General features: G+C 35.1%; 1 protein-coding gene across 2 annotated transcripts in view; it reads right to left on the bottom strand.

The window, feature by feature from the left end:
- The window catches only part of XPO1 (exportin 1), a 38,627-nt gene extending 14,421 nt beyond the window's left edge, over window positions 1–24,206 (bottom strand). The window contains exons 1-7 of one of the 2 annotated variants that reach the window (XM_017669795.3): window positions 23,599–24,206; window positions 20,346–20,477; window positions 15,916–16,017; window positions 12,357–12,429; window positions 1,706–1,767; window positions 1,446–1,490; window positions 127–308 (exon numbers count right to left, since the gene is read on the bottom strand). In XM_017669795.3, the coding sequence (XP_017525284.1) occupies window positions 127–308; window positions 1,446–1,490; window positions 1,706–1,767; window positions 12,357–12,429; window positions 15,916–16,017; window positions 20,346–20,471 (590 nt within the window). In that variant the 5' untranslated portion in view covers window positions 20,472–20,477; window positions 23,599–24,206. Of the gene's footprint in view, window positions 1–126; window positions 309–1,445; window positions 1,491–1,705; window positions 1,768–12,356; window positions 12,430–14,731; window positions 14,796–15,915; window positions 16,018–20,345; window positions 20,478–23,598 lie in introns of those variants that run through there. The other variant, XM_017669796.3, reaches the window with a different exon arrangement.
- Between the last annotated feature and the right edge of the window lie 206 nt (window positions 24,207–24,412).

Below are 24,412 nucleotides of genomic sequence, written 5' to 3'. Positions count from 1 at the left end.
CTATTTAAATTTCTCCTCAAAAAGAAAAGCAACCTAACATATTAAGGATCACATATTCCTTACAAGTTTATCCCAATTTCTTGAAATTACTTGAGAAATTACTTAAAAATTCTACAAATTACTTGCCTGTCTTTTAAATGCTTAGCTTTCACTTGGGTTATCTGTCCACTAGAGAAATCAAATACTTCTTCACTCAAGAGTTTAAGAATCACCATATTATTCTGACAGAGACTTTCACTGGTCCTACTTGCTCCAACAATATCACTGATAAAAGTTGGCCAGTGCTTTGGCCATTCTTGTTTCAGTATCTATAATAAAGGGGAGAAATATTAATTTCATTTTACTTGTCTTTGGCAAATAAAACTTCAAAAAAACTGTGATACTAACTAAGTAGGAACAAATTATCGAACACTTCATTTTCTCCCCCTTAAGAGAGCCAATGTGCCACCCTCCATGAAATACACAAGATGAAGTACAACACAGAAAGTCCGCCGCGTCAAATGGCTCATGACTCCTCTTAATTGACCCAAATGGCCTATCTGGCTCTAATGTTTATACATATCAGTATCTCCCAAATAGATATGTGCAAATTATCCTAGGAAACTCAAAGATCTAAGTCTAATAAATACAAAGGTGATGGGCAGGGAAAGGCATTTTCTTTCTCTGAAAATCTGGGCCTTGATATGTAGTAGGGTTTGGACATTTACGTTTGATAGAAAGGAGGCATTACAATTAGGGATGGAATCATCTTTGACCAAAAGTGTAATGGAGTTAAGTCTGTAGCGTACATTTTGTATACTAGGTACTTCCCAACCAGACATTCTGTGATAGCACCTATCCTTAAGAGGTAAGTAACTAGTTTGTACTCCTCCCCCTCCCCATTCAGATAGGCTACAACAAAGAAAGTCCTCAGTTTTATAAACTTAATGAAAATTTTTGTTTCAAAACTTACTAAGTATAAAAATCTTTTTTCTTCCCCCTCATATACCAACTAACGTTCTCCAGAAAATTTTATGGCATTACAAAAAAAAAAAAAAGGTAAATATAAAATTTTGAAGTCTGAAAAGAAAGTTTGAAGAGAAGCTAAGTATAGAGGTCAATAAATGAAATGCTGAATTCAAAGGCCAAGACTTATGAATTAAGATTGAGATAGATGACATGGAAACATGCACAGTACCACAATAAGAACAATTTTAATGAGTCCCATCTACATAGGAGCCATAAAAGTGATACGGTTTATAGTATTTCCTACCACAGCAAATTAAAAATTTCAAATTCTAGGCAGCAGCTGAACTATTACAGTTATTGTAAAAACTACTACTACACTACTTCTGTAAGATCTTAGTCTACTCATTTGATAAAATAGGTTTGGATATTTTGTTCAAGTTATCAGCCTAACTGAGGCATTTAATTCTTAAAGAAAACAGTGAATCTACTAAGCTTACCTGAACAAGAATCATATTTAATTTCCCGATATACACCTTTTCCTTCTAAGAAAAGAAAAAAGTTCAGATTAAGTGAGGACCTATAGTAAGTGTAATAAGAAAGAATATAAGCACAGGCAATCCCTGAGAGAAAAATGACTGCAGATCTATTGTAAATGATTCTACATGTATGTGTTTGTATGTCTGAAATAGGCTTAAGCTGAAGATTCAATATTTAAATGATCTTATGCTCTCACAATAATTTCCAAAAAAGCTCTTACCTCTACACAAGTTGGGTCAGATGACGTCTTAATGATGAGGCCAACAACGTATTTTTTAATTCCTATTAAAAAAAAATTATTCAATACTTTTACAGCATGCCAATAAATTTTCAAGAACAAAAAAACTGAGGGAAAGGGATAACAGTAAAATCAATAGGCCAATCCCATCACCAATACTGGCATTTTTTGGAAAACGTCAATCATTTTAGTATACTACATTAAAAATTTTTTGGTTAACCTTTACAAAATAGGTTTAGTAGTAATAAATTATCCTCTAAGATATTCTTTAATGCTAATGCCAGTCAAGTACACCAATACGTGATTTTCCAAAATAAAAATACACAAGGGACTAATAATATGTTATTCATTTAAATAAATACATACATCAAGTAATTTTTTTATGGGTTAAAACTACAAAATCCCTAAATATATAACTTTTAAAGCATTATAAATTTATGTAGAAATATTTATAAATCAAGGCCAGATGTTATCTCTTTCCAGTTTATTTTAATTATACCATTAAGTCCCCCCACTACAATGTAAGTCAAAACAGGGTTTTTGTTTGTAGTGTTTTCTCCCTAAGGATATCTTAATAACCTATTATTTGAACAGTGAAGACACTTCATGCCTTTGATTTTAATTTGCATCATTCAGAATTTACACAGCATCTACTATAGGTTGCCTTAAATTCTGAAGTAATGTAATGCAATGAACTTATATTAATACTCCTGAAAGTTATTTCCCACTAAAGATTACTCTCACATCTGTTTAATTTAAGCTTTACCACCAAATAATCCATTAAGATCTTCACATTTCAGAGCTATCTGAACTTCGGAAATATAGTTGTGGGGCTGTCCCCCCCGCCAAGCCTCATCTAACAAATCTGGAGTGCTGGACTCAATTTTCCTTGAAAAGGCATTCACGAAGACATTTATCTATAAGAATTACCAAGAAATACAGCTAACTTGAAGGCCACAAAGTGCTTATATACATAATCTTCATGAGCTAAAGTATAAATTTACAATTACCCTATGGTTCTGTTCATTCATACTTGTAAGTAATTTTTACTGATTATGTTGAAACTGTCCTTTCCTAAAATGTCCCAAATAGAAATAATTTTATTAGTACAGTATCTTATAATCAGGGTTATTTACCAACTGAAAATGTAATTTAAGTAGTACCAATATTTACAGTGTAAGAAGTATTTAAAAAACTGCCTGCTGGTTGCCAAAAACTTAAGTACAAACACAAACAATCTAATAAAAATTTTATTGTTTACATTTTTAAAAGTCAGTTCTACATTAGACCACAATACTAACTGTTGCAGGCAAGGTCCATCGATGAACACTAAAATGGGCAAACCTTTCAGAAGAAATGGGACATCTGCATAGTCTCAAATTGTCTTCCCAAGACAGCTCTCTCTCTCAAAATGAAAATTAATTTTGTACAAAGAAAACCAGCAGGCACCACTATAATCAACTGATAGATTAATAATAAATGAATAATTATTAAACACATTGACATCATGTACCCCATGTCTTGGTTTAGTGGGCTGAGGATGTATTACTTGTGTGATATTCTTGCCAAAAAATGTGGAACCTCAGCCTAATCATGAGAAAACAGTAGACAAAACTAAACTGAAATACAATCTATGAATCAAATGACCAGGACTCATCAAAAATGTCAAAGACATAGCAATCAAGAATTAAGAACTGCTATGGATTAGGAGACTAAAGAGATGCAACTAAATGAGCTGTAGAACAGAAAAAGGACAAGAAAGAAAACATGAAATTTGAACTAAGGCTCGATAGATTAATCAAAGGTACTAAACTACTATTAGTTTTTTCATTTTGATCATTTTATTACAGTTGTATCAACTTTTTAGGCATTCATGCAGTCTTTACTTTTGGGGCAACATTTTCTAAAGTCTAAAATTATTCATATAACAAGAGGCTTTGTGGACAAAATAAAATCAGGACTAGTTTTAATAAGGTGATTTTTCAAAATAAAACAATTATGGGGAATCAAATTTGTTTTAAAAATGTGTGAACTGTACCAATTATTTAGGGTCACCCACACAATACTCATGTCCTTAATATCCTTTAGCTCTTAATCAAACCATAATTCTGGTATTGCTGATCCTTCTGCTCTTTACACATCATTAAGAACCTAAAAAATAAAGGGTGATTCTATAAAAAATACATAGTAGGCATCCCTCTGAAACCTTAACACAGGCAACACAAGGTTTAGAACAACAAAAATACACCTACCCTCTCAGATTAAATGACTGACAACACCGTAAGAGATTCAATATTGTTCTAAATCTGTCTTAAAGAACAAGGCAATGTCTAAAGCTACTATTGCCTCTAGTGACAACTTATGTCTGATGGGAGGCTTTTTTTAGCCTCAGGGAGTAAAAAAATAGGATCAGGCAGATCCTTCAACTCTTCTGTTACCAATTAAATGAATTAAATATGGTCTCCCTCTTTTCAGAGGCTTCTGAAATTCACCTGTGGATGGAGCAGAGGGTAAAAGATGCAAATAGGAAAAATGTGAAATAAGTAGTCAAGAAACAAATGGGAAGTTTCCCACAAAGAAGTTTCAATTTAATGTCATTTCTACAAGGATCAGTACTTCTATCCCTTCAAAACAATGGAATCATATATAAACAACACCTTTTTTATCAAATACTACTACTGCACGTAAGTCATCTGTCTAGAATCTCAACTGGTAGGTACAAGGATTCTTTGATCAAGTACCATTAACTCCTCCAAACCCCATCTGTTGTTTACCCAAAATTTTAAAAACAAAAGCACTTCAATTAAGAACGGTTTTACAATTGTGAACTGCACCTTAAAAAGAAAACAGAACAAAGGTGACACACACAGGAAGGTAGAAAAGCCAATTTTCACAAGTAGCAGAAAAAGCTTAGCTTCTGAGATTCAACAGAAAATGATAATCCCAGTGTCTCCTATTCTTTGTGCCAAATGAATTAGTGTCTGTACGTGCACGTAGAACAAACTTTTTACAACAAAGTACTACCTTTACAGGCTTCATTATCAGTAAAAACCTTACTAGTAATCTTGTGCTATCTGTTTCCAAGTATTCAGAAAGTGTATGTGAAGAAACTGATACTTCTTTCAGCAGCTTTCTAAGTTCTTCCTTGAGAATCAGGAAAACTTGATATATATATATATTAAAAAACAAAAACAGAGAACACCTCACTGAAGAGTTCTCAGTTTGTATGTCACAACAAGTGCAATCATGTTCTTATATGGTTACTATGTCACCAAGTTTTTTCACAGGATTCATACAGTGACTTAGGATATTTCTATCCATTGTACCACCCCATCCTATTCTTCTCAATATGAACAAAATTAAACCTCTCAAGGTTAAACCTTCAAATATTTATTGAGAAGTGTTAACTCCTTTTTTTCTAAGACCAGCCATGTATAATTTCTTGAAAAGATACAGTATAAAAATGCCTAACTAGTCACTGGAAGGCAACTTATGATGTGTAAATTTCCCAAATCCCTGAGTTTGTGCATTTATCTTGTATAATCTATTTTCTCAATGTCAAAATGTGTTCGACAATCCCACTTTCAAAAAAAGCAGGGTCAAATATTTAATATAAATTTTAAGTGGATAGGTATCAACTTTAGCTAGCTAAAACAGATGGTTTTAAAGAAATCCTATGCTGACTTAAAAGTTAAACATCATCTGGTAACTTACACAGCAAATTTAGTAATTTTATTTATAAAGAATATCTTGCAAACACTGGATACTTAATGATAGAGTAAAAGAAATATATACTGAACCTGGATTTTCATAAAGACAATTCATTAAAACCCTTTGAAATATGAGGAGTTACTGACTACAACACACTGGTGGTGCCATATTCCCATGGAAGCAAACAAAAGCCCTTTCAAAATTTAAATCTATGGTCCTACATTATTGTATTTAGTCAGTGATACACTGCCATGTAGTAAGTTTTCAATGAAAAACAAGATCCTACAGAGTAAGAGGCAAAAAACCCTACATTTCTAAACTGTAAAATCTGAATGAAAAGGTTGCACATTCTGATTCCTTTCAATGACTAATTTTCATATACCACAGAAAATGGAAAGCCTTAAAACACCATTACACAAGTAAAAATACAAAGAGGCAAAATCAACAGTTGTGCAATACTTAAAAGCATCTGATCAATTTCACTTTAAATAGGTTTCCTTTATAAGCTATAAAAAATACAAATTTGGCACATCTCACCATCAAAGCCATATGCAATTGAAAGCAAGGCTATTTTCCCATGTCATGCCTTTTACTCTCTTTTTCTCCCATGTCACACATTTATTACCAATTATTGGTCCATTCAAGCCATTAATACCAATCATCAAAAAGATAGTCAATAAAATTAGTTATCTGTCCTCAACTTTATTTTCTAAAGGAATCCAGAATATTGTTCCTATTCCTCTCTCAGTTAAATAGTTGTGAAAACAAACAGCAAAGTGAGAAACAACTAGTTAAACTAAAAAATAGTAGTTCTTAACCTAGGGCTCCCATAGAAAGGCTAGAACAAGACTAACTTTTTGCCTGCATGTTTAGTAATTTTTAAGAGGAATGATCTGTAATATTCATCATTCTTAAAAGGGTTTACAGCCTCAGACACTGAGGAGAACACTACAAGATATGCAGCAATTAAAATTTTACTAAGTTTATAGCATCATTATTTCTAGTAAGCAAAAGGTAGAAACAAAATGTCTCTCCATAGATGAACTGAACTGATAAACAATATGTGGTATATATACACACATTACTCAGCCTTAAAAAGGAAGGCAGCCATGCTCACCACTATACCACCAATGCACACTTTATCCAGCCTTAAAAAGGAATGAAATTCTGATATGTGCTGCAAATATGAACCTTGTAAACAAACATACACTAAGTAAAATAAACCAGGCACAAAAACAAATACTGTATGCCCTTATGAGTTACCCAGAAGAGGCAAATTCACAGAGCAACAGTGGTTATGATGTATTATTATTGTAACTGATAATAGTGGCTGTAAAATAATAGTGGTTGACACTGGATAGAGTTAATGTTCAGGGATATCTGGGATGATGAAAAAGTTCCCGAGATGGACAGTGATGATGGTTGCACAATACTGTCAATGTACTTACTGACATGAATTATACTTAAAATGGTAAACATTGTTAGGTATTATTAAGATTCGTGATTTTTCCTGTAACAAAAAAGCCACTTTATTGAAATCTACCACTTAACAAATTATTTCTATAGGTGATTTGTGTCTCCTACTGCTACATGGATGCAAGGTAGGATTAGGCATTGCTAGATCTCAAGTGAAGACCTCTTATGGAAGTTACACATAATTAAGAAACCCTGCAGGGACCAAACTGTTATCTTGATTACACATGGTAGGAAAATAGTTTTTGGTCAATGTATTCTGCTTAAATGGAATTGGAACTGATTATCTTGAAAACACTGCCACTTAAAAAAAATTATATTTCCCTTGATTACCTCATCATGGAATAAAACTGGCAAAAATATATAAACAGACCTGTCAAATCTGAGATTAGACTGAAAACGTTTCAAACATTACATTCTACAAGAAGGGAACAAATATTTTTACCATGGATTTGCCTTAGACACAAGGACTTAAAAGCCCCAAAACTTAATTTTTCTTTTCAAAATCCAACAACAATCAATTTCAGTAGGAAGTTAAGACAAACAACTTGTAAGACTACATATACAGATAATGTGAAAGGATGTTCAACAGTTATTAGGGCAACGCAAACTAAAGCCACAATGACAAGCCATTATATGTGATCTGTAACGGCTAAAATAAAAACACTAACCATACCACACTTCAGCGAGGACATGAAGTATACCCATATACTGCCGGTAAGAACATAAAGTTGATAAAATCATTTAAGAAAACAGCTGGGCAGTTAAATATACATCTACCAGGTAGGTGATCCAGTCACTATTCCTAGCTCATCAAGTTAACAAAGATTGGGGGGCTAAAGGGAGAAGGTACTCACAAAGACGAAGTCCTTGAATTATAGTGGTAGTTTCATGGGTATATGCCTAAGTCAAATTTATTAAATAGTACACTTTAAAATATGCAGTTTATTGTGTATATCAAATATATCCCAAAGCTTAAAAAAACAAAATAAAACAACAACAACAACAAAAAAAAACCGCAAAGTATTTTTAAAAGCCAGTATTGCTTAAAGGCAACTCATTAGAACGTGTGATCTTCAGTATAGTTGGAGATCTTAATCATGAAAGTAACAGAATCAGTGCTGTCCTTAAAATACCATGCTAATCCTTTGTGGCAGAAATTATACAAGACATGAAAGTGTGTTTTAAGGTGCCCAGTTAGGAAGCTACTGCAAAAAGTTTCAAGATAACTTGAGACTAATACCTGGTTATTTGGTGAAAAGAAGAGAAATAAAGAGATATTTTTGTGGAAAAATGCTGGTTACATACACATGCCATATTCATACTTCACTGCTAGAAGCAGAGAGATCTATACATGTTACCTCTAATACCATATCCCAATAAGCTCGCAAGATGGTCAGGATTCAAGGTACTTAAACATTATTGAGTTTATCACTTGTACTATTTTTTCATAAATTCACCAGCCCTTTTCACAATGTTAGCAAATTCTTACCTATCTCAAGAAAAATCTGTGAACCATATGCTTTAAGAGATTAAAAGATGACTCTTTAAATTTTTTAAATCCAGGTATCTTCCTATAAATTGTTTTTCAGGGAGGGACAAAGGACGTTCTCCCCTTCCTTCTTTAAGGTTTAAATTTTCTAATCCAAGCACAAAATTCTTTTTATTTAAGCGGTTTACTTGGATAATTTTAGTTCATGTATAGCCAAGACAGAGAAGAAACACCCATTGACAGTCCTAGTTACTTTAAGTTAGTTACTTCAGTGATTAGCAAACACTCTCTATTCTTCTCATATTAAAATTTCCCTTCGTCTTTCTTCACTCAAATATTTAGTCTTTGACTTATGATAGCTCATTAAGTAAACATTCACTTCAAAACTTAACCTCAAAGACATCAAACGTACATACAGTTGACCCATGAACATGGGTCTGAACTGTGTGTGGGTTCACACAGACTTTTTTTCAATATACTGGAAAAAACCTGAATGTGACAATTTAAGAAATTTTTTTCTCCACTTATTTTTTTCTATATGTGATACATACAACATACAAAATGTTTTAACTGACTGTTATCAGTAAGACTTCTAGTCAACAGTAAGCTATTACTAATAAAGCATGTGGGGAGTCAAAAGTTACATGTGGATTTGACTGTATGAAGGTCAGGCATCCCCAACCTCTGCACTGCCATTAGTCTACTGCATACAAGTGAGCGAAAATACTGGCCAAATCATTAGGCCCTTAAAGTAGAGGAATGAAGTAAATTGGGGGACATGGATCAATAATAAGCAGCTCACCGAGTAATTATATACTGACCACCTGTATACCAAGCAGTAACAATGTAATGAAAACATTTCTCTGATCCCTGATATCATTAAACTTACACTTTGGGGAATAGGGGAAGGATGAGAAAAACAGTAATAGCCAAGTGTAATAAATGCTAAGATGTGGAGGGGGTAAAACTCCAAATAGAAACATTTTTCTTACCTAAAGCAAAATGATTAAAGACCTGAGCAATTTAGTAAATTTTATATTACATAAGCCTAAATATATTAAAATGTTTTATTATGAGGTTATACTACCTTTGCTTTTTATTAAAATGCCTTTTAATATTTTTTAATGTTCTCACTTGGCTATTATCTGTGTCTTTTGCTATTGAAATTTTATTATTGATCTGTGGTTCCCCTGGTACAGGATACACTAAGGAGCACACAGTAAGAGACCTCTAACCCAGTCCAGAGCTGTCAGGGATTTTCGTGGCAAAGTGCTTTTAGACAAAAGACCTACATTGAAAATGCCATTATGCTGAGAGAACATGTAAAATTTAACATATGCTTACGGATAAGAACCTGAAAGCAGATAAAAGAAACGTTAGATTGTAAAAAATGTATTAAACTCTACAGCATCTTACTACGCTGATGGACAGTGACTGTAATGGGGGTTGTAGGGGGGGACTTGGTGAAGGGGGGAACCTAGTAAACATAATGTTCCTCACGTAATTGTAGACTAATGATACCAAAAAAAATGTATTAAACGTATTTTGGCTTGCTGTTACATCAAGGACTACCAATTGTGTAAATGAGCTCGCCGAAGTGTCCAAACTAACCATGATCCCCCTTCTTTTAGTATGTTTACTTCCCTTACACCCTTTTCTGTAGCAGTGCTCATTATATATACCTAATTTAATGCTCATGTATTTCTTTGTTTACATGTTTCATCTGCCCACATGTAACACATCGATGTAGGGATTTATATAGTCTTAACACCCAACAGTGCTTTGTACAAAGCAGAAACACAAATGTATGTCCCAGGTTAATAAATATATATGCTAAGGAGGCTGGACAAGGTAAAGCTAACTTGTTAGCTAATAATGTCAGTATATTTTGAAGTACAAAATCTTAAGCTTAGACAGCCTCCCAGGACTAACAATGTTAATAAGAATTATAAAATTAATATAGTACTGAACTTATTTTCCGATGTTTAACAAATAGGTAAATTACCTTAAAAACACAAATCATTAAACAGAACATGCAAAGCTGCTGTTGCATATCTAGATCTAGACTCTAGAGTTCACTGACATTGTGGGGAGGCCATTTTACATGTTCTTCTAATAGTGAACCTCTGGAAGACCTTAGAAGTTAAACACTCTTTTTCCTCCATATAATGACTTCACTGACGGCGGCAACTATCTGTGGGTGACAGAGTAACTTCGGGGAAAAAAAAGTTTACACCCTACTTAATTTTATCAATAGTGGTGAGAAAATTCAGAGGGAAAAGGTGGTTCTGAAAGATATATGTATTTTTTTACTAAATACTGCTTGTAGAGAAATGAAGTTAACTCACCCACAGAGAATAGGAGCACATGAACAAAACTAAATGTCTCTTCAGTCAGGCAGAATTATTACAACCCCTCTGCCCCACTTATTTTTCAAATAAGATGGTTAGATTTTCAAAATTAACTCTTCTACCTCCTGGAGTGTGTACATTTTATACTTACATACAAATATATGGGAACTACTGTGATTATGTTAAAAACCAAAACTTATCACCCATTCCTGTAGAAAGTTAAAACTGTCAAATCCTCAAGGAGACTTCCTCTTTTTTCAGTAACAAACACAACGATGACTTTGATAAGTAAGCTAGTATAATTTTAAATCATTTAGTTTCAAAACTAGAGAAGATATTGGAGGATCATCTAGTTCAGTCCTTATGTGGTAAGAAGCAGAGGTCTAGGTGTTCAGAAACAAAAGAGGGACTTACAGTTAAATGGTACTGAAGTGAAAAATTAAACTTTTTTGTTGGTGTGGTTGAGCCATGGCAGAAGTTAAATTTTGAGGTTCAAAACATACAATAGCAGTAAAGAAACAAGGACTGTCCCAAAGGTCCTTAAAAAGCAATAATGAAGTATGAAGGATCTTTTGGGGTCACACAGTCAAACTGTAATTATCTGAGGTCACAAAACATGACCTAACATGTTTCAACCCAAATAAACCTTTTGAATAAGAACTTTTTGGTGGCACTACTTCCTTATAAACTATCATTATTCATCTATGGTTTATGGTATATTAAGGGCAGTACCATAAAGAATTGTCTTACTCACTTCTAAATATGCTAGAAAAGATGCCAAGATTTAAGTCAGACTAGCCAAGTAAACAAGGTCACTATCCCACCATAAAGAGAACATGAGAAAACAGGTGCAAAACAACATCTTAAAGACTAATAGTCAAAGGGGACATATTTTCATAGAAGAAAATGCCACCAGTAGTAGTACACCCTCCACTATAAAGTCCAGACCTCTATTCATATTTTCAGGGATAAAGTTAATATAAAATAGGTAGAATGTAAAAACTGGGAATAACAGCAAAGAATTCAATACCAAGCCCCAGGTTTCTTAAATTATGATTACCTTTACCAAGATAGAACAAAGGGGAAAGTTAAATGTATAATACCAGGCATCACCACACCTTCATTTTCTGATTATTTCCTTAGTTTGGAAGCCAACCTCTTATAAGGTAACACCCAGTCTTTCAAAATTTAAAGGCTTGTGATTTTTAAAACTTAGTTTTTCCTTTGCTGTTAAACTTAAATATTATTCCATGTGTTAACAATACTCATTACCTGTCAGTTACTCTTTGGTGTACTTAAAACAACACATACAATCACATCTTCAAATTTCATTCACTACAGATATTGTCCAGATTAACTATCAGTTCACACACATCTTCACAACAATATTTATTAACTAGTTTGGTTTCCTTTCTCTTTCTCACATAACATTCTTCCTCCCCACCCCAAAATATAAACAGAAACTGCCTTGCCACAGAATGAAAGCAGTAATTATAGAGCATAATAAATAACTACAAATCCAATTCACCCACCCCTACTCAGATGTAATAAAAACACAAGGAATAATAAAATTCTGAATTCATGATTCTTTAGAACATTTTCCTACCTTCACACTGGTTCCTTGGAAGGATCTTCCACCTTGTTTTTATCACATTTTCCAAAATTTGTAGTCCATAATACTGAAAATTGGAGAATAGACACATGTGACTATATTGCTATAAGACTGACAACTTTTCAGGATTCACAAATGGACAGACATTCACACACTTACATCTAAAGTTTCAAAAACATTATGCTACCAAGTTTAATTACAAATATTAAACAAGATCTATTCACCCCTATACTTGATTTTCATGCATTTTCCTCATTTTGTTGTTTACTACTCTATTTAACGTCCTGCTGTTTATACATGCTCACACCAGGAGGAAGAACCAAATAAAAAGCCCTTTAGCAGCCAAATGGGCTCATCTGTAGAAGAAGAGTAGCAGCCAGATATGAATTCACAGCATAAATGACTGCTCATAGGCTAATGTACTTTAACAAGACCAGGCTCCTAAGAATTTAGCAGCTTGGGTGCTCTCAAGCTTCCTACCAACCTCTAGGAGTTGCAAGCTCTTGGCCAAGTATTAAAGTATTGTCAGAGAGATATTTGCATCAGAAAGTGTTTACAAACATCACTGGTGTGTTACTTAAGGAGCAGCAAGACAGCCCATGGGTCTAATTTTAAATTTTAACCCCACCCTTACAGTTGCTATTTCTACTAATTTAAAGATAAACTTTTGTGCACAGTCAAAATAATACACAAATGCATGTTGCAATCTGTATCTACCTTTCAGGTATTCCTTCCTAAATATAAAAACTAAAACATGTAAGAAGTTAGTAAACACAGATACCACTTTTAAGCCATTTTGTCCCTCCTGCTGATTACTCACTCTAAATAGTCAAACTGTTTATAGTAATTTATAATGTTATAGGAGTTACTACCCAAAATTATTACCATGACCAATTAGTGTGGATAGACAGGAGGAAGAAAAGGGACAAAATTGTTGTGGTATGTTCCAACTGATTGAATTAGGGAAGAACCGGCTACAATACCTGAAAGGTAAAATCATTCATATATAGACATACAACCTCAGATTGCAAGTTTTGGCTGAGAATAAGAGTTCATCTTTAAAATGGTTAGTCATCACACAATAAAATAGGAGCATTAGTATTTCAACCAAAGGGATCATGTAAATGCTCATTTTATCCAAAGTACAATGTAGACTGTCCCAAACTACATTGTGCTCAAATAGTAAATGTTTTTGCTGTTTTCTTTCACTTTTAACATTTCATACTTTTCAGGAAATTTTGCCATTTCAACTAAAATCCTACATTTGCACAACATTCCTTAAAAAGACTTCCAAAATAAAAACAAGGTCAAAGCAAAAATCTGAAATTGTAAATCTGATACCATTAAAAGGTTTCATAATCAGCAGTAAATAGTGAAGCTTTCTTCTATCCCTGTTCATTTACTTCTCTTTATAGGTCTGGATCTCAGAAAAATGTAAATAAGCAAAAAGGTTAAGGTTCTGATTGACTCAGTCTAAATTAACTAAAAAAAAAAAAAAAAAACTGCCCTAAAATTTTTCTGTATTTATTTTATAGGTAATTTATCAGACCATCAAGTTTGTAAATCAAAACAATGCACTTCTTACTATATGGAATATATCCTCTTAATTCTCAACCAGTTACAAGACCTTAAAAAAAAAAAGAACAAAACTACCACAAATATACATGTAAGAATAATCTTAGTAACTTCATTGTATTTTGCAATGTTTTTCAGATTATACTTCTTTTTAATTGAAGGGTATTTCCCCCTTCATTACATTATTTTACTTCTTCATTTATGTCTCTATTACCTAAATTGCCTATTTACTAACCTCTAGCCCTTTCTCCAACTATATAAAGGTAGCATAAGCTTGAAGACACAATTCGTATTTTCCATTTGCCAAGGAGCCTGAGGCACAAAGCCCAATAAAAGTTTTTCACAGGTCAAAGAAATGCATAAATCATCATCATAATATCCTAAAACCCAATCTCTCCTAGACATTAATACTCCACATATGAAGAAAACTCTCATTTCTTTGATTCTGATTTTAAAAACCCAAAATGATAGCCAAATCTGAGGGCCAATGATAAATGACTACTTTGCAAATATCCATAAAAAACCCAAACATCACTCCAAAGAACTACATTTCTGCTTTGTATTTAAATCAGGACTTTAAGAAATCCACTGCTGAGTTATGAAGATGAGGGACAGATAACAGCAAAGACTAAATGAAAAAATAAATGCATGAAATGATCCCTATGGTAGAAATTTCTACTGAGCCCTTATAAATACTTATTTTATGCATTGAATTCCCCTTTCCCCTCCCACCACCCATGAAACAAAAACAATTGATGAACAGAATTCAGTTAAAGGGAATCAAAAGGGTAGACCTTGTGGAGGCCTGCCGTCAAAGCCTAGCTGTGTCAGTTGCACAGGAAGACACCCCTTTTCTTCCTATTACAAGCAATCAACATAATGGAACATTATGATTAATATCAGGTAGTGTTAACATCTTTAAAGAAAAAAAAAATGATTGCATAAAAGCCAAATGTAATAGTGCATAAATTTAGCACCAAATCATTTGTAATTTATGTAAATTGAAGAATTCTTTACCTGTTGCTTTCTTTCTGTTCCTCTAATCATCTCATTTTTCACAAGACAAATTTGAGTTTTTAAAAATACTGTTGATAAATCAACTTAAACATTAGTAATGTCTGTCAGTATAAAAAGCAAAATTTACCAGGCAAGCAAACAGGCAAACACTGTTATGTTACTTAAGGTTAGCACTTTGAGGAAGTTCTGGACTGTATTTTTGCCCTAAAATTTACAAGATGTCAAAACTAATTAATATTTTAAAACTGTTAATAACACAGTCTGATTTCAGAAATAGATGTGAACATGGCTATTTTCTGTTTTAACACAATGTATACCAAGTGGAAACCTTGTGTGTATTAAACAGAATGCCATGCATGGTATTTTATTACTTTAAGGCAGTTTAGAGAGAAGTGTGAATCATCAAGTCTAAAACAGTCAAAACACATTTTGATCAACCCTTCTGTTCAAACTTAAGAAAAAAGGACCTGAATTATAACATTTTCAATGGCAGATAAAAACTGAGTGCTGTCCCATTAAAAGCATTGGTACCATGGAGTATAGTAGTAGGGTTTTACACTGCCCACACAACTTGGTGTTGGAGGTGCCTAGCCTATAGTATATTGATCACTTGCCCAAAATAACTGCCCAAAATAATTCCTGATGTTTCATCTCTGAATAACGTTCAGAATTTATGCAACTAAGATCTGCATACATATTCTAAAAAGGAAAAAAAAAAAAAAGCAAACAACAAAAAAAAAAGGCGCTACCTTGCATTCTAGTCCCAATTATAAAACTTCATTCATAATTCTTAGGACTATCTGCAAGAAGTAATTCTATGTTTAAGACTAAATTTTGAAATAAGTTAACAATATTAAATGATTTGAGATAACAAATACTAATACTGAAAATGAGATACCTTCCTCAAAGTTTGACTGGAAGAAAGAAGAAATAATGGATTTTAAAACCACCACTTGCTTACTTTCGTGTTCATATTCTGTGAAAATTCCAAAATTGTGTCGACTCGTGTCCATGCATCAGGATGCTCCTTTAAATGTGTCAGCACTTCTTGAGCCATTCTTTGCTGAAATATTATACAGAAAGAATTGTAAGCTTACTTGTTCTTCAGAATCATTCATCAAAATGGCATTGAGCAAGGCACAAATCCTAATAGGAACAGTGAGTCTATCAACAAATACTCAGAGAGATGATTAGTCCTTACAGAAATAAAAAGTATCCATCATCACCCATAAACTTCAAAGAAACGGGGAGTTTATCCTTTGAAATAGAATAGCTTTTTGGAGGGTGGGCGGGGCAATCTGCCTTATTTGGCAATTTAAATTCAACCAATGCTAACAAAGATCTACTACACAAAATAAGTTCTCAGAACTTACAATGGACCAAAAACAACACACAAAAATTCACATCTAGATAAGTTATGGAATGGTATATACTCTGCTTTACAAGAGTCATCAAGATATCTTTAAACAACAAAAATATATTTCATGGGAAGACTAACTGCTTTTATGTTTTTAAAATGCAAGCCCAGAAACATTATACCTATGCAGCCAGCATCTAGCATTAACAAATGGTACCAATTCATTGTAGTGTGTCCTGTATCTTTTAAACATAAAAGATCTAACTTATGAAAGTCACCTTTACACTCTCCTCCCTTTCTCCAGTGCCATTTCCTTCCTTTGTTCCTTCTTTAGAGATAATCACCTTCATGAATTAGGTGTCTTTTCCATATTTTCACAGCATGTGTATGAATTTGATAAACAATATGGTTGTTACTAAATTTTATCTATATAAAAAAATCCTTCTGCAATTTGCTCTTTTGACAGTCTGTCCTGTTCCCACCCGCCACCCTGGCTTTACTGAGGTATAACTGACAATCAACAGTTTAAAATATCTGGCTATGCTGACATTATGTATCTACTTTCTTCCTTTTAACCGCTATTAATTTTGCATATTATGAACACAAAGACTGCTAATTCTACTGATGTCTTTTTCAAGAAATAGCAGTTTAATCCTTTTCACCTGTAAAGTCTATTTTGCAGCTCATCTGGATCATCCCTAATTATCTTTTACCCAGTTGTACAAGGTTGTAAGCAAAAAGTCTGGTTTTAAAACTTGTCTAATTTACTTGATCTAATTAGACTGATCACTTAAGAATTAACTCTATGGGTTATATTTCATAGAGTACTGGTAAGGAGGGAGAGAGGCATTCTTGTTTCAACCACCTTGGACACCCATAATCTTTAACTTGGTTTTTACGCCAAGTTACAAAAAAATTGTTCCTATGTTGACTTTGATGTTAAGATTTTGCTCAGGTAGCAGTTATTATTTTTCCAATCAACCAACCAGCAATATACACTGCTTATTATTTAAAAGAAAACTATGAGAAATACATACCCACTAACTACGGTGTTGGTAGTTCTTTATCTTGACAACCACCCCAGAACCACTGTGGAACTTGGAAGAAAAATCAGTCACCTGGATTCTACCCTGAGGGTTTAGGATTACAGCTAGAGAACAAGCTCTTACAATACAACTATACATATTTTATTTGATTTCATTAAGGGACTGATAGCTTTAAGGAGTTTTAACTATGTTATACAATAACTGACAAAAGGCAGAAAAAATAGTAGTGTGACTTATGTAGGGCCAAAGCACATTTTAGCAGTGTTTTCTCTCCCTGAGAATATCTAATTAGATATTCTAATTAGACAGACTTGCACATAAAATAGTAACAAAAAGGTAAGGTATATACTAAAGACTCATGTCTAGTAAAAGTTACTTGGGTAAGATATAATTGCTTTTAACTGATGAGCATTCTACACATAAGTGAGTACTGCCCACACTACCACCAACCATTCCAATCTCTGCATAAATCATGTTCTTTCCTTTAATATTTGCATACTAATGACTTAATTTGTCCTAATCCCACTACCCTTATGTAATATTCCTTTATTAACTTAAAAACTCCAGGAGGAGTTTAAAAAAACACAAAAGGAGACTAAAGAGAAAATCTGGCATCTCCCTGTGTTACTAACTGAATGGTGCAAGTATTTTAGTTGCTAAGCAGTAGATTAAAAGAGTTCAAGACACTTAACACAATATTGGATAAAACACCCAGCCTTCCCTATCTTTTTCTTGGCTGCCTACATGGCTAAAAATAGAAAAAATGCTTATAACAGAAGGTAGTCCTAATGTTACAGTGCTAAATATCCTACTGTACTATCCTTCTAAGCAAAAGCTCTGTCTACAGATTTAAAAGCCACCTTCTAATAATTTCTTCTGCTCCGAAGTTACGTAGTCTTTAAAAAAAAAAGCCTACTTCAGTTGAGTTTAAAAGTTTAATAGTTATAATTTCTAGTTGCCATTTTTAGCACATATTTTATGAGATTGGGAAAAAAATTAAGAAACCATACCATATTTTAAAACACTTAGTTTATGTCACACATGCTAAATCTTCCTTACACTTCCAAAAGTAACCTTTAAAAAAAATGCCTTCTAAGTATCAAGCACCCTAATAGGTACTTTGCAAACATCACTAATCCTCCAATTTCTGGCAAGGTAGGTAACACTTTGTACATTAAGATTCTAGAATGAAGACTAGAAAACTTACTGGAATAAAATTAAGACATCTAACACTAAAAACATGTTCCCCACTACAGCTTTCTACTTCTTATTGAACTAAGACCCCCAAAGAGGTGGTATATGAAAAACAGTCTGAACTGGAAGTTTAAATAAATGACTTAGAAAAAAGTTCTTAACTGACTTGAAGCTCTAAGTCTCAGTTTCCTTATCTATAACAAATTACCAGTTTAATGATTATCTTTAATGCAACTGGTTTGTCACATGAGATCTAACTAGACAGAACTCTTAACTTTACGGAAAGTTAGTTTTGCCTTTAAAACAGTAAATAAACACTTTTCTAAACCTACTTTTTATAAAAATTCAAACAATCATTACACCTCAGTACTGTAAGACACTAAAAGCAGTATTACTACCAACATATTCATGTTAAAAATTACTCCTACTTTTTGGTGAAACAGCCTACAACAATGGTCTCTTCCTTTATTCATACTTTTAGATGTTGTAAACAATGATAGTAGCTGACTGATGTGATACAACTAATATCCCACCTTCTTAATGGCTACAATTTTATGTTCCCAAAGTTGAGCCCGACAAAACTTCATCCATTTCAACCTTACTTTTTAAATACTTTCTCCCAAAAGCAGTTGTTTTCCATACATCTATGTTAAAATGAAATGAAGCTTAAACCTCCATCCATGCAGAATTTATAGCACAAAGAAAACAACGAAATATGTGTAATTAACATGGATGGAATAACTTTTTCAGGAATGCTTCTGAAGATAAGAACACTGATCAAAAAACGCCTCTTGGGAGTGTAAAACCGAACAAGAGATAAAACAAACTGCACAATAACTTTCCCACTCTTAAACTTTCATAGCCCTTTTTTCTTTTCTCTTTATTATAGGTGAAACCAATTAATGTTGGATTTCACATGAAAATATTTGCACACATACTAATATTTACATAATGTTTTTTGGACTATGTAAAAAGATAAGACACATTTCAGGTTTCTAAATCAGGTTTACCAGTGCAAATATAAATTAGTATCTTGATGTAACTCCATATATACTAAACATTATCTATCAGGAATGGAGTATTTTGGCACTAAAATATTTGCCAGATCACTTTAAAAGACTTTTTAATCCAACAACAGAAACTTTTTAGTCATATAAAGCTCTTTCTACTATTAACTCCACAGGGTGAAGATTCAAGATTGCCTAGTTTCTTGTAACATATACAACTAAAAAGTATACAAACATCCTTCCCATTTACCTTTCAACTGGATGCTAAAAAAAACCCAAAACACCCCCCCATACTTTAAACTGATCAAAACATGGATTATATATAATCCCCACATTAACAGTACCACTTCTCCAAGTACTAAAACTCAAATAATGTGAAGCTGCTTGGTACTATCGGATTTTTAAAACAAGTTTGTATCTGTGAAGTTGTTCTGTAATTTATGTTTTAAATAGATCATATTAGCTCCAAATTTATTAAATATATAAGGTACAAACCACCTTTAGTTAATCTATAAAACATTAGAACACATTGGGCTCTTTTATTAAATGGGTAAAAGTTTCTTAAGAACAAGAAGTGTAAGGATGCATCCCATTCTAACCATGTCAATACGCAATTTCTTTCTCCAGACCACTTCTCTTTAATGGAGTTAATATACATATTTGTAACTCTAATTTAATATACAAACTATGGGACAGTTTTTTACAAGGTGATCATTTCAATTTTTATTATAAACACAACTTTGTTAACACTGCAATAATGTTATAAACTTTTGATCAGCTACTTTACCTGGGCTCCTTCTCCATGGTACAAACAATTCACCACATTGTCTAAAAGGTTGATATCCAGTTTTTGGCTGAAATCAAGCAGCTGACGAGCTGCATGGTCTGCTAACATTGTCATAATTGCTGGCATAGATTACTGAAAATAAAGAAAAGATTTTAAGGTGCTTATGAAGTTTTGATACGATCAGTCAAAAACTTCATACTCAAGTTATATTACTTCAAATATGTTCTTACAAATATTTCAATGAGTATTTTAGACTTTTCCTAAATAACTGAGACAGTAAAAGCAAATGAAAGGTGAAGTTACTCAACTACTCCATAACTGTATTAAATTATTAGGCCCATTCAACTTTTCTAATGCTTCTTTTTAGACCGCACAAAAATCTTAAAGTTCTTTATACTATCATTTACATAAACAATTCTGTTTTTAAAAGTAATTATTAGGAATTCATGGCCCTAAAACCTGATACAGTTCAAAGTCTTAATTTTTAAATACAGATTAAGCTCAAGAGAAGTGTTTTCTTTCCCCTTACTAAGTAGTCTTCTAGTTCAGTAAAAAGCTTAGTTCCCTTCATTTCTTGTTACCTTAATCTTTAAGATATGAGGAAAAGGCAGGAAGATGCTAAAAATTAAATGTGGTATCCAAGTTTCCCTATTGTACAACAGCAATAATTAACAGGAACCACAAGTCTAACAAAATCTGGTGCCCTTACTGCTCTAAAGAACTTACATTTCTACACTCAAAGTATTTTCTTTCAACCCTCACAAAAGAATTTGGGGATTAAAATTACTTATGTACAAACCATTGGAAATATGGTCTAGAAAACCTTTACGGGAATATGTCAAACAAGATTTCTAAAAATTTCCAGGTATTCACTGACAAGGCAAAAACTGTAAGAGCTTACCAACTATTTTCCAAATGAAAACAAATCCTATCGTAATAGAAAAATGAGCTTCTTCATCTCAATATATTGCCTCAAACCTACAGATTAATATACAACTTTTAAGAGGGTTCTACTACAAGATGCTGGCATACATTTCACATTTTTGTTGCACAGCATTATAAGAATCTTTCCTTTTTTTCCAAAGAAAGTGCCACTCAAGTATGAATATACATCAGAACTCCTTCACCTTTTTTAAGTCAAGATGCCTTAACCAGAGGAACACGACAGCACTTGCAAACCACCCGCCCCAACAATTTTGTATACAATTACAGAAAATTCAGGACGCCCTGAAAGCCATGCAGGAAGCCTCAGGTGAAGAACCCATGGTTTACTGTATTTACACCCAACAAGGTCAGATGGTCACCTCCACTTCTCCACCTCTAGAAATGGGTAACTAATTTGATTACATCATGTTTGGAAGTACTAACTTGACAGGAAAAAAGTGTTATTTCTTAGCTATTTCACAGAAGTTTTAAAATGTTCTTAATTGCTGCAATTTCAACTTAAATGTTTTAATGATAGTAACAACATATCAGAAGTCTAAAAGATGAGTCATTTAATGTAAATATCGAAAGTTCAAGAATTTGTTTTTCTGAAGTCTTTTGATTTATTACTGACAGTAGAAGCTGATTAGATTTCAGTTCTTACAGCAATTAAACGTGTCTTTAATACGCAATGCACGACATACACAAGTTTTGATCCAAATACTATTAAAAAAGGAACTACATATTCCACAAATTTATAAATTTCCCTTCAAGTGCCATACAATGTTAGAACTTTTCTCCTAGTCCTCTCAAAATAAGCTAAACAAAAAAGAGTCTAAAAAGTTTTATTTTCAAGTACACTGTCCTTAGAGCTCTCTTGAGTTAAACTCTGTGAAAAGGCAGGTTTAGAATAGAAGCTTGTGTTAAATTCAGTAGTTTGCCATCCTTGTAAGTAGCGGCTATCTTCGAAATGACCTACCTATTCTTGAACTGTACAAAGTACAGAAATGGCGGCTTTCTGGCCAATGCCAAGCACACTTATTTCCCCCAAACTGCTTCCAAAACATTCTTTCCACCAACAGCAGTGTCCCACACGCTGAAGATATACAATCAGGCAGATAGCAAGCAGCCATAGAGGGAAAGGGGAAACCACAAAAGCTCTTTTCTCCTTGGGACACTCAATCCTAAAATCCACTCACTGGATAGCATATACAAGGGATTATCCAACAATGTGGTGACTCTACAAGTGACTACCAAAATACCTTCACTACCATTTCAAACTTAGCAGGCAGGCAACTACCCACTGCCAACTCCCATCTAAATTCAAAACCGTTCTTTAATGCTAACTACCTAGTATGTCAAAAAACAAGTCGCTACAAGACACTGCTACTTAGGTGCGTGGGTAATTGCCGCTTCATTCAGTAGAAACAGACCTCACTAAGGCCCGCCCTCCCCTGGCTTCCTACCCGAAACGATCTGCAGCACTTCTAACTATAGCATACCGGAGCACTCACACACCCCGCCCATACTCGGAGGAGGTATTTAGAACCAGGCGCCTGAAGTTCACCGCCCCATTCTCCGTGCAGCATGGCCTCTGCGTGATCAGAGGTCCGAGCTGGGCAAATCTTTAATGCTTCCTCTACTATACCACTTCCTCCCACCCACCCCAAACTCCAGAAACCTCGGAATGAAGGAGAATCAGGGCATCCCCACTGTACGACGCCAGCAATAAATGATTCGTTCAAATAGCACACTCAAGCCCCCGAAAACAAACTACAACACAGAACCCCATTTGCAGATACCGGAAAAATAAAAATCAACGAATCTTTACTACTTCTAATACTACTCTGCAAAACACCCAAAGATTCTGAGTTTCCTTGCAGCAGGAGCAGCGACTCAGCAGCCCCTCCCTCCTCCGATCCCAAGCTTTCCACCGAGGAGCCACGTGATGCAGGCGGACGTTTCAATGCTGGTGCACTAAATATTTCTGGAAACTTCCACTCCTAATAATTTACAAACATGTTCCTGAAATCACCCCAACTTCTTCCCAACCCAAGGGGCTGGGGAAGCCCTTCCCCTTTCACGCGAGGCGCCGCTTCGCTATCACTCTCCTCGCCTTCCTCCACGGCCACACGCACACGCGAATAACCCAGCAAGCACTCCCCTCCCGCCTCCATGCCCCAGCGGCAGCAGCGGCTCCATTCAATCGCAGGGTCCGCCGTCGCCTCCCGGGCTCGCCTCCCGCGGCGCCGCCGCGCCCCACGCCGGCCTTCTCCCCACCCGCCGCGCAACCACCCGACCCTCGGTCCCGGAGACACAGCGGACTTACCCAGAGCCTAAACCAACTGCTGCTTCCTTCCTTGTCGGGGATTCGGGCGAGGGAAGGTGGAAAGGGTAAGAGGGGAGGAAAGCAAGGTGGGTTTCACAGTTTTCCCACCTTAAAAAAGGAAACTAAAAAAACGGATAGGGTAAGGGCCAAAAAAGCTTAATAATATTTACTATTTCAGGGACACCTCCCCCCAACACACACACCCACCCGCCCCCCCAAAAAAGAGAAGGGGAATTATCTGGATTAAATACTCCCGCCTGGCTGGGGAGTGCGAAAGGGGGAGGGGAACGGGGTCAAGTCCCAAAGATTCAGCCCCGGGGGACCCTCCAGCCACAGGCAGCAGCGGGAGCGGCAGGAGTGGGGGCTGCGGAGTCCACACGGCCGGGGACGCTCTGCTGCCAGTTGCAGTCCGACTCCCCCCACCACAACACGGCTCCCTCTCACGCGGCGCCGGCGCTGGGCCCCCCCACCCGGCTCGCCTAAACTTTCCCCCTCTCCTCTCCTCAGCGCCTGGTGGCTCCCCCTCCCCCTCTGGGTGGTTGCACGGACTGCAGCAGCAAAGACTGGAACGGGCACCACCGCCGGGGCTGTAGCTACTGTTGCTCTCGCTGATGCTGTGGCTCCCGCTGCTCCCGCCGCGGCCGCTGCAGCCGCTTCTCCCCCTCCTCCTAGTGCCTCAAACTCGGAACCGGTTGAAACCGGTTCAGACTGGGAGATTCCATCTCGGTTGAGTTTTCAGCCCATGGCGCCGCGGAGCGTTTGGAACCTGGGCCTCCGCCCCCAGCCCGCTCTCCCATTGGTCGGTTCCAGCCAC

This window comes from Manis javanica, chromosome 1 (genome assembly GCF_040802235.1).
Source record: "Manis javanica isolate MJ-LG chromosome 1, MJ_LKY, whole genome shotgun sequence".
Lineage (NCBI taxonomy): Eukaryota > Metazoa > Chordata > Mammalia > Pholidota > Manidae > Manis > Manis javanica.
Note: the sequence above shows the minus strand (reverse complement) of the source record. Positions and strands in the feature narration are given on the sequence as shown.